General features: G+C 40.6%; 1 protein-coding gene across 3 annotated transcripts in view; it reads right to left on the reverse strand.

The window, feature by feature from the left end:
* The window catches only part of sp6 (Sp6 transcription factor), a 22,231-nt gene continuing 10,076 nt past the window's right edge, over nucleotides 1-12,155 (reverse strand). For 2 of the 3 annotated variants that reach the window (XM_061678445.1, XM_061678443.1), the window contains one exon: nucleotides 1-3,124. In XM_061678445.1, coding sequence (XP_061534429.1) covers nucleotides 2,097-3,005 — 909 coding nt within the window. In that variant the 5' untranslated portion in view covers nucleotides 3,006-3,124 and the 3' untranslated portion in view covers nucleotides 1-2,096. Of the gene's footprint in view, nucleotides 3,125-7,107; nucleotides 7,307-12,155 lie in introns of those variants that run through there. The other variant, XM_061678442.1, reaches the window with a different exon arrangement.

Genomic DNA, 12,155 nt, shown 5'->3' on the forward strand with positions numbered 1-12,155 from the left:
TAAACACCATCATTTTTTATTACAGTCACTACAACTTAAAATGACTACAGAAAGTTCTTTAAAAATGTATCTTTCTTGTGCTACTGATCAAATCAATATAAATGAAAACACCATTAAACTGTTACTATACAAAATATTAATATGCAGTACACAATAAGTACACAACAATTAACCAACAACCCTTTTCATGTAAAAACAAGGAAATTGTGAGACTGCATTATTGTAAACTAATTACAGTAGTCATTATCATCATAGGTTAACAATAATTTCTTATTATGCCTGTCCTTAATGCTTGTAGTCTTAATTGATAGTTATCCAAATTATCGCTGCACGTCTCAATTAAACAGTGTACACGTCTTTCTTTAAAGATGGAAATTGCATTGTAATAACCAGGCCAACCAGATTTTGAATTATTTCTAACATGATGTTTCTCCTTCTATAATATTTTCCTTACGATACAAACATTACCCCGGAGAAAAAGTGTTGTGTGGTATAATTATTATGTACTTAATTTTGTTTTATTTTTGTGTTAAATCCAAAGTGTGTATATCTTTCTGACAGATCACTTTCCAAAATGATCTAGCTGTTGCAAACGATTGAGGGACTTGCACAAAGAATTGCAGCACGCGGCAGATAGGTGTTCACATTAAGTGTCCTTCAGTTTCCTGGATATCGTTTTCATTGTTGACCTGGTAACTGCTGCTGTGGCCACATAGACCTGTTGATTCTAATGTCTTCTTTGTACAAAGATGTGAATATCCACAAGCCTCCCGGTAGTATTAACACATGAGGTGTTTTTGCTTGAAATAATAGTTGTCATTAAAATCCCCAAAAAGAATCGTGCATAGGTTGAACCAAGCAGTAGCTGCTGTGACCACGGTTAACTGTAATAAATCCCACAAGCAATGCAAAACATGAATTTATATATACTTGTATATATTCATGTTTTGCATCGCTTGTGGGATTTATTTGCATTTGTTAGACAATTCATACTTCCATCCATCCATCCATTTTCTGAGCCACTTCTCCTCACAAGGGTCGCGGCCGTGCTGGAGCCTATCCCAGCTGTCATCGGGCAGGAGGCGGGGTACACCCTGAAATGGTTGCCAGCCAATCGCAGGGCACATACAAACAAACAACCATTCGCACTCACAGTCACACCTACGGGCAATTTAGAGTCTCCAATTAATGCATGTTTTTTGGGATGTGGGAGGAAACCGGAGTGCCCGGAGAAAACCCACACAGGCACGGGGAGAACATGCAAACTCCACACAGGCGGGGGCAGGGATTGAACCCGGATCCTCAGAACTGTGAGGCTGACGCTATAACCAGTCATCCACCGTGCCGCCACAATACCATACTTCAAGTTGCTTAATTTTCTTTAAAAAAAAAATCTTCAAAGTCTTTCAGTAAAACAAAAATGTATGTACCATAGTAACTTCAATTAATGCACCCTTGTTGTTTGATCTGCAGGTAGAAAGTGTCCCTAGCAGCATGAGTCCTGCAACAGACTCTCTCTGAGTTGCAAACTTCGCTCATTTTGTGGTATCATTTATTTGCCTCTGCCAAGGAGAGGACGGTATTATATTAGTTTGCTAGCCAGAAGGATTATGTAAAAAACTACACAGCCCAGGTTTTGTGAAGTGTTGGCATATGTGCAGAGGAAGAACCCATTTATTTCGGGTGCCAATCCAGACATGAGAAGTGTTCCTGTTACACCATTCTCCAGCTAAAAAAAAAAAAAAAACATTTTCAAACTTTCTTGAAAGGAATATATTGTCTGTTGTTTTGTATCATGTTAACACAAAACACAACAAAATTATACTGTCCTCTTACTAACATCATTAAGCGCACTTTTGGTAAAACTTCAACCTAAGCAGAGGTCAGAGTGCTAGTAAATCACAGAGTTGATGGTCCAGTCAATATTAGTAATTTACTGAACCATACAAAAACACATTCTGTACTAAGTAGATCAGTTTAGGCTTCTAACCTAAAATCCAAGCAGCTCTATTATGAAACTGATGACAGAATGTGCACAAGTGATGGCATCCCTATTTAGATCAAACTTGATTCTGAAAGTAATGAAATTAGCTGGGCTACCCAGTTGCACCGGACACCGAGGGGTCTGTCTCACATTTCAGCTTCATTGGAGGCTCTATGGTGTCGGGTGCGGACATGTTTGATGATGACTGAGGAGGTGTGGGGGAATCGAAGCCCTTGCCATCTCCGTTCACACTCTCCTCCCCATGACCTGCTGGGGACTCATGTGTACGCATGTGCTTGGCCAGGTGATCACTGCGCATAAACACCCGAGGGCATAACACACAGCTAAATTTCTTGGTACCGGTGTGCGTCTGTAAATGGCGCTGCAGTTCGTCGGAACGTGTAAAACGCTTGCCGCAGAAGAGCCAGTTGCAGACGAACGGCCGGTCCCCGCTGTGCCACCGTAGGTGAGCCTTTAGATGAGAGGTCTTGGCATAGGCTTTGCCACAGCCAGGGATGTGGCAGTTGTGCATGTGCTTCCTCCTGCTGTCATCAGTGCTGTGGCCCAGTTGCTCAGCGTGAACACAGTTAGGACAGCGACACACCGCCTGGCCAGCCCCTCTGGTAGAAGAACGCCTCTGGGACTTTGGCCTGGCCAAGACAACATTCTCCCGTGGCTCCTCCAGTGTGAATGGTTCTTGTTGCAAGATATCAGAAGCGAGAGGTTCCATCTTGAAGCCACCCGGAGGGAAGAGGTGAGGCGAATGTGATGCTGGTACATGTTGAGTAAGAGGCAAGGAGCACAGTTGCGACTCAGAACCGTAGGAGGCTAAAGAGGACTGCACACCCATGGTGCCCCCTGAACTCACAGAAGGTAAGTCAGCACTTTGTCCTGTGTGGAGGTCAATCCAGTTCCCAGAAGGAACATCTCTCTGGAGGTCCCACCAGGAAGTGATGTTCATTTCTTCTGTGCTGCCACTAGATGGTGCTGTCCGTAGCCAGGGTTCATAATGGTGGGCCATGTGAGCCTTGCAGGTGCACTCTGGTAGATGAGATCAGCGGCTCAAGCCGTTGTTCAATATCGTTTTTTTGTGTTGTTCAGATGATTACCACATGGCAAGGAGGTGACACACTATAAAACCTGCAGACACAAAAAGGACAAATAATTAACTCTTCAACATCAGCACTTTATTTGTTACACGCATTCCGACAATGACTTCACAAAACCATGAGGTCATTTTTTTCCATACTATGTATCCGCCTTTGAGGCGCTGACATTTCTAAACTTCAGATATGCAGACATTGAGGCCCAAATCCTCTTTGATACAACATTTGAATAACAAACCTCACACACACACATCCCTCATCGCCACGGATACTACAATTCTCACACTGCGTGGCCGTGCAGACAGAAGAGAGGGGAGACAGACATGTCCAGGCACAGGCCTGCCACATGTATCTGCTGCCAGGTACTTCCCATGGAGGACAGTCAAAGAAAAGCTTAAAGAAAACAACATCATTGGTCCTGTGCAGAGGCAATCGTTGGGGGAGATAAATGCTTGTGAGGTTGGAGGAGGGAACAGCGAGTGTGTGTGTATGTCTGTGTGTTTGTGTGAGGAGGGTGTGTGTGTGTTGGGGGGAGCGGGGGGTGTTAACAGGGGAGCAGTTTGGCGGTATGGCTGCGGGCCAAAATCTATTTGTACATTTCGGAGGTCTGTAGAGAAGAGATGAAACTTGGCAGACAGCAGAACCTGTTTTTATGAATCACACTTGATTTATAACCCTTCACACATCACAAGCCTTCAGGCAACATACAAAAGAAGCCCTGTAAAACACTTCACCTCAAACACACCGGAGGCACCACTTGCAGTTTGATGACAAACAGAGGCTGAGAGTCAAACAATATCAAGAACAATCTTTATGTAACTCAATAAGGGGAAAACGCTCAGAAACACAACCGTCACCCTGATTCAAGCAGCATTCCAGCTATGTACAATTCTCTACACCTTAAAACATGTCAATCAGCAGTAGGATGAGGAGAGCTTTTGAAAGGTGACACGAAGCTTGTTAAAATCCAACGTCTGTGGAAACTGACAACCAGCCGAAAGCTGGCGGGACTTGTGCACGGCTCCAAACAATAAATTCCTCGCTCCAAACAATCTTGTTGACTTCCACCACACACACACCCATCCTCGAAGATCTATTCTTTTTACAGCAGGAAACAGTAAAAGAGGTTAAAGCTTGAGAAGGTAAGTATCTTGGTCTGAAGATTGCTTGGAATGATACCGTATCTGGCATAGCAAACAGCACAGTCTCCAAGAGAAAAGCTGTCTACTTCGATGCATCCGAGGCGGGCGGTGCAAATCTGGTTTACACGCACGCGGCGTCAGGCTGACTGACAGTGACAAATTCCCTCAGTCAGTCTTAATTTGTTGAGTCAACATGGACATACTCTTCCTTCTTGAAGGTCCAGTCACTCATAGATGAATCCTACAAGCAATGAAATCGTAAACCAATTAGTTTGGAATTCCCGAATGAAAGGTGCTGTACTTAAGGTCAAACAGATTTATTTCATGTCGGCCTGGAGCCACGGCTACTGCTCTGTAATTTTGGGGGAATGTGACTCCGGCGTACGTCGGAATAGTCACCCATACTCCTCTGTCGCTGAGGATAAACAAACAAAGCGTAATCCTCCTCTATTCGCCAAAGTGCTGGGAACACTGAGCGAAACAGCTGGCACAGGGAGAAGGGGTGGGGTTGATGGGGTGGGGGGACTGGAGATCTCGCCTGGGAAGAAGATGATATTCCAACGCAATGACAGAGCTGTGGTCATAAAACCTGCCTGGCCAAGACCCAGCACAGCCCCTGGTTAACAAGTCGGCCATTGGGAGGAGGAGCGAGCAGACTGTTTTGCTGAGAGGAGGAAATAGTTGTGTACTAATCACTGTACAAGCCCATATAGATTAGTGGAGTCTTCAGACGCATTCAAATATCGCATTAAAAAGTACACAGAAGTTAATGTTGACATGGTAAATGTGTTTTCTGTGGACAGCTCAGTTCAGGTCGTCTCTGAGCTTGAAGCACTTTTCTATCTAAATCGAAGCTTTGGAGTCTGGTGGGACCGGAGTTAGGTACAATAAACCTGTGTATCATACAACAGAATAAGTCATGGCTTCCTGCAAGTGTATCAGCTTTATGTTCAATTAAACAGGCCGAGATTTCTCACTGAGCAAGTCAAACCGTGACTACATTATTTCAGTATTCCTATTTCTGTGACATTTTTGTTTGATGGGGGTCCTGTGAGATTTTTCTCATGTAAAATCGATGCTTCAGCCAAATAAAGGTTGGGAAACACTGGTTAAAACAGATGAACGTTTGAAATCTTCACCAATTTAGAGTCCATGTGACTTGGACACTCAAAAAGCTGCTTAAAATGTTTCTTCAGTTGTCATGAGAGCACTATGTGCGTGATACCACGAGAAATCTTATTTCATTGTTGATTTATAGGCGTTCACTAATCCCCTTCATATTCATTTTTGCACAATGCATTATACAACTTCGTGTTTTTTTTTTTTTTTTTTTTTTTTAAGACAGCGGGTTAGGTTTGATTCTTCAGGATAGAATGATCAAGGGGTGGAAGTAAACTACAATTCGGTTTTAAATATTGACATTGGACTTCCTTGTATAATAATAAATCATTCACCTATATCACATTACAACAAATGTTTGTCATGGTATGTAGTTAAACTTGGATTTTTGGAAGGCTATATTTGAAGATTTTTCAAAGATAGATGGATCTATAAAAAGATAGATAGATTGATAGATAAACAAAATTCTCCCACTGGGCTGTAGGTTGCAAATGAAATCCGACAATGGGCACTATCTGTCTATCTATATTTATATATATAAATATATATATATATATGTATACACACACACACATTAATTGATACTTATTCTAATTCAAACTAATTCATGCAAATTGTTATTTCATTGTATAGATAATTCAATTCAATTGCTGGGAAAAGCAACATATTTCAGCACTCCTCTAATGCATTTCTGCTGCACCATGGACACTGTGGATTTATGTTATTGCCTCGAATTTATTATTGGTATATTAGAGCATAACCTGTAAAAGAGGAAGAATAACTCTCATTTGTTATTATGTACTAACACTTTAAGCGTGAATAAATAACAAATGGTTTACAAAGTTGGTCAATCTCAACCTTAAATTACTTAAAACCAGTGGTGAATTAGTAGATTTTTCAAGTATCTGTACTGGACTTGAGTATTTATTTTCTGACGACTATCAACTTTTACTCCGTACATTTGAAAACAGATACCTGTACTCTCTACACTGCTGACTTTGTCAAAACAGGCTTGTTACTTTTTAAACTGCTGTGGATGATAACACCACATTAAAAAAAAAAAAAAAAAAAAGGTGATTACTGTGTCAGGCGGGGAAACAGGGACAGCGCGAACATGGAGGAACCTTTACCAGGGATAATTAATGACAATGACGCTACAGATCCAGAGAAGCAAGATATTCCCCATCCATGGCCTTGTTTAAGAGAGATATTTTGGTGTTGTGGGAAAAAACACATACAGGCAAGGTGTACTTTTTCAGTTGTTATTATTATCTAATTTAGTAATTTGCTGTCAGTTGAGTCCTGGATCAGTAGATCAGTAAAGCACTACATACAAGTTGATTAATAAAAAGGGAGCAATTTTGTATGGAGAAAAGTTTGTAAGTTTTAAGGAACCAAAACGGGTATTTTATATCATTGACAGTATAAAAGATTATCTTAACGACTAGTACATTAAAAAATAAAAATAATAATAAAAAACAAAACAAAAAACAACGTTTGCTCCAGTGAAGGAGTTGAATCAGTCGTTCCTACTTTCACCAGGAATATTTTATTGTATAGTACACAAGTATAGTACAGTGTGAGTATTTGTTCGAGTATTTGTTCAATTACAGCGTATTATCGGCTTCCGTGGTAAACCTAACTTTGAATTATCGCTCGAACCTAGCAGACAAAAATACTAGTGTCATTCTCAAATCAATCAATGGCGCTCAACACTGGCGACAGTCAAGAAAGATGATCGCAATTCAAGCGTTACCTGTTTTGACTTTGAAGCCTCGCCTTGCTGCGAGACGGGAAAGGCAAGGTCACACTTGTTGAACGACCTTTGGCTTTATTGAACTCGGCTTCTTCCCCTGGCTCGGAAAATGTGCACAGAAGAAGAATATCCGCATCATATTTTACGCGAGGTGACGGTGTCGGACGCGCTCACAGTTGTGGGACAAACTTTCCAGTCGCGCGCGCGTCTTGACTGAGTCAAGGCCCCGCCCCCTCCTGCGACGTCATCACCCCCCCCCCCCCACACCCTCACTGTCATGGACGACTATTCGCTTCCTCTTTTTATTTAGGAAATGTTGTGTCTCGTCTCGTTTGGTCTCCTAAAAGATGCATTATTAAAGCACTTTCTTTTTTCTTTTTCTTTTTAAAGGATGGAATTGTTACCAGTTTCTCAGTACATCTAATAACTTGACTTAATCTATCTGTGAAGAACCTTTTTTATTCAAAAATTATTAGTACAGAATCAAATATGGAATCTTAATCTAAAAGAGCAGCACAACACAATGACCTTGAGCAGCATGACCTTCTGCAATTTTGAGACCTCTGCTCTTTTGTCTCTCCAGCACAATGTGCAAAATAAATAAATAAATATTTGAAGCTTCTTTTAGGAGGAAGATCTTAGCAATGTGAGTTACCTTAATTACAGTTATGTATCTAATGTCGTTTGCATGCCGTGACGATATTTCGAAGAGCAGCGCACTACATATAATAGCAGCTTGAGAGTAGTTACAACTCGGGAGATCCTATAATTGGCGACACTCCAGAGGTGGTTTGGCTTCGACCGAATGCGGTCACCTACGGAAAGCAGGAGGTCTGACATGATTCTGCTTCTGTCGTAAATGATTTTGCAAACGTTTTTGTATATTGCGTACTGTGTCGGATATAGAAATGAAAAAGTCCTAAATCCTGAATGTCTCGCTTGTAAGCGGAGTGAGTTTGACGAACTGCTGCCTTGATTGATTTGGATGAACATAACATAATTCTGAATGTCACTCCAGTTACTTTTTGCTTCTTTTTCTTTTTATCATTCAGTCACCACTGGCAATTCCTTACCTGTCAGAGCATGTTGGTGGAGCTGCTTCGGATCGGCTGACAAACACAGACACACTGGAAAAGGACTTTCTTGTCATTGCTGTTCATTTTTGAAATGCCCAAATTTAAATCTAACAAAGGCATCAAGTCCATTGAACAGAACAATTTGCAGCTTAATTCATTTGCGTTGTATCGGGGCTATAAAATAACATAAGGAGCACATAATACATGCCGCATCCAAATAAAGTATGAAAGTCAAATAATGACTTTCGTCAAAAATCCAAAAATTGCTCCGATTGCCATTTCGTGCAATACAATGCAATGCAGATCGTGTTTTGGTATTTATGTTCTCCCAATGACATAGAGGCCACGTGTTTCACAGCTTGTTGACACTTTATTCTTGACACCGCTATTATGCTTACCGTAAGGGTATGCACTTCCCGTTTCTTGAGCATGACTTTGTGGTCTGGAATCTACAAGAATAGGCCTGTGGTTCCTAAAACAATCTCCATGTTCTTCCTGCAATCTAAATTAATAAGTACAATAGTGAATAGATTTCATATTCATGTGACTGCGGTATGCATGATTGCTAGTGCAATTAGTCGTCAAAAGGTGAACATGACTTCCATGAGCTATCAGAATGAATTCTCATCCTTTGTGTCATAATAACACTCCTACTGTGTGCATATACAGTATTTAGTAGACACGATTCCTACCATTTAAAGTGAATTTTATGCACTGGTCTTTGTAAAATGCCACAGGAACCTTCTCAATGTCTTCTTGGAACTCGCCAGACTATAGAGAGCGAGGAAAAAGCCTTCATAGGAAAGGAAATCCAAATAAAGTAAAAAAAATAAAAAATAAAAATAAAAAACACCAAAAAAAAAAAACTACTAAGTCATCAATTTTCTTATCCTTGTTAATGATTCATAATCCCACAGGGTGTTCTGGTCCTCAGTGTTATGATACGTTTCCCCCCGCAAACAGACAGTCACTCATCACACAGGCCCCCACTTCTCCTGCCTTCCTCTTTCAACTTCAAACCCAGTCATTTCTGCAAGCTGTGCTTTGATTGTAGCAAACACCTGTATTTTCCGAAGGACGACTTCCTTGCTAGTCCCTGCCTCCCATCTTTGATTGTTAAACAGCAGTGGCGCCGTCGTTCCTGTCTGTACGACTGATGCCGCCCATCTTCTCCTCCCATCCTCCACCTCTGTCTTTTAACCACAGATTTAATTGCTAAGAGGTTTTTAATTGCTTCATTTTGTCACATTTTCAAAATCCCTTTTATGTGTGGCTGGTTGTAAAAGTTGAAATGTTGATGCGGTGAGAGCTGAAAGTCAACTCATCAAAATGGCTGTGATTTGAAATGAGATGCAGGACTATCTTAACAATTTAAGGCGCAACCTTCATGCAAGCCAGATGGACACAGACACCCTGCATTTTTCTTATCTTACCGGTAATCCTCCAGGAAGACACGCACGATAATGCTATGCTTTATAAGACATCCTCTCCTACCACCCTGTCTGCCCCTTCAGATTAATATCCTTTGGCTTCTCACCAACTGTTTTGGTCCCTTAACAGCCCTGAGCTTCCTCTTTCGCCCCTCTGCTTCATTGGCTGTGCCACCTCGTATGTGGTGAGATGACTTTACCTTCAGCTCGGATTTAGAGTGGATCAATGTGTGTGTTTGTGTAAATTAAGAATCCTACTGCGGATTCAGTGCATTGCAGACTTTTCTTTTCATATTCATAGTGCGCATAGTTCACCATATTGCGGGATTTTGAGCGTATGCTGTAATTTTTGTTGTGGTCAAATAAACACTTCCGAGTCTTAAAAAAAATCCAACTGTAAAAAAACAACTGCAAAAGAATAATTCATTAAAACACATATTGCAATGAATAAAATGTGCTGTACATACATAGTGTACAGTACTACTGTGCATTACTCTATGTTTAGAGTAATATAGAACGTGTTTATAAGAGGATGGTCGAGGTTAATAGGAGTGAATATGGGGATGTTTAATAAGAGTCTGGGGAGGTTCATACAGCTTTAAAATATGTCCCAAAAAATAATCATAAAATATGCGTATTTCACCTGTTGCAGGGGTGGTCCGGAACCTCAACCCCCGTGATAAACGAGGGATTACTGTACTACATTCTTGGAACCACACACGGAGAGTCTCAACCACAAAGACTATATTGTTCACAATTCCAGACACAGTTTTCTTGTACGATTGTATTCATTGTCTTGCCATTTTAGTTGTGATATATCTGTTTTCCTGTCAGATATTGATGCCATTATTTGTATTTGGTCTCTTCATTCCAAAAAAATACATGTGCTTGTATTTGCATTGCGTTTTCTCTATGGGCTTTCTTTTTGTCAGTTCCGGCTTTTGCATTACTGTATGAGTGAGTGCTCTCACAGAAGTGTTTGCCATTGGTTTAGGAAGGTGTTTATTTCCTGTAGTGTTTTTACTGTTTGTGTGTAAGGATAGCCAGGATGTGCAGGGCCTGTCAGCACACTCCAGGAGATGAAAGGCCAACAGGCGTGCGTAAGAGGACGACTGCCATTCAGGTAACATGTCTCCTCCAGAACCTTTTAAGAATTAATTTCGGTTGCTTCCGGCATTCCATATGTGCCACTAGCCTGTTCGCTGCAGACTTGAGCAAAAACAACTCGAGAACAATATCAAAACAAAACAGATATTTTGTGCACGATAACCTGTTTGTACCTGTCATTGAGATGCTGTCATGAATATGACTGCACCAAGAATGACAGGTGAAACATGAGTCACCTTTTTTAAATGTTATGTCCATGTGCACCAGTTATTAGCACAAGAGCATCCTGGTTTGAACAAAGGCAATGACATACAAAGAATGTTGCAATGTTGTGGAACAGGTAGAAGCTATTCGAGATGGAAATTCACATGTACCGTGTTCTCTACTATTTTGAACACAGATAAACTTATTTCTTGGAACTTTATATATATATATATATATATATATATATATATATATTGGAAATGTACCGCTCAGGCAGCTGTACTGCTCAAACAGTGATTATCACTTACTGACATTATCCTATTTCAGTTTGTTGTACTACTGTTTAATTATTGCTTGCGACACAGACCACGGCAATTAATTTCAAATGTTTAGCAAGTATTTATCTTATCTAAAGAGGAAAAAACTACAAACAAACGGTGAATGAAATCTGACACGTTACACGTTCAAAATTATTGGCGCAGTGAGGCCAATTCCTTTCTTTTTACTGTAGACTGAAAACATTTGGATTTGACATCAAAAGCTGAACATGAGACAAGATATCATATTTCCAGGGATTTCTGTCTGGATCTGATTCACAACTTGGGAGGTGAGCAAAAGTATTGGAACCAATAATAACATGTCTGTGACATGCTTATATTAAGACACCCCAAGATCCAGCTATATGGCACACTTAACACTCTCTTTGAACTCAACCAGTTTTGAAAATGCTCATTACACCCACTTTACTGTGGAAACAATGATGAATACGAATTTAGATACACCAAATATGACATTAGATACCATGACAACTTGGCCAAGGCGAGCAGCTTTTACTTTCGAAGCAAAGGGAATAAAAACACTTTCACTCATCTAGGCAGGATTTCATACACTATACTTCACACAATTACTTAGTGTGCAGGTCCATGCATGCGGTGCATGCAACAGACACAAATACCCTACAACACCTACTGTGTCAACAACGTCCCCAAGTAATCATGTATGTTTTACCATGCCTGCGCCGAATAATACGGCACGCCTTATGTATGTGTTAAATACAGAAATAGACCCCGTAACTGAGACTGCGCCTTTTCGTGCGGTGCGCCTTATGGCCGTGAAAATACGGTAAATATAGGTTGAACATGATTTGCAAATCAATGTATACTGTTTTTATTTATGTTTCACACAACGTCCCAACTTCATTGAAATTGAGGTTGTATATAATATATATATA

The sequence above is a fragment of the Phycodurus eques genome, chromosome 6 (genome assembly GCF_024500275.1).
Source record: "Phycodurus eques isolate BA_2022a chromosome 6, UOR_Pequ_1.1, whole genome shotgun sequence".
Taxonomy (NCBI): domain Eukaryota; kingdom Metazoa; phylum Chordata; class Actinopteri; order Syngnathiformes; family Syngnathidae; genus Phycodurus; species Phycodurus eques.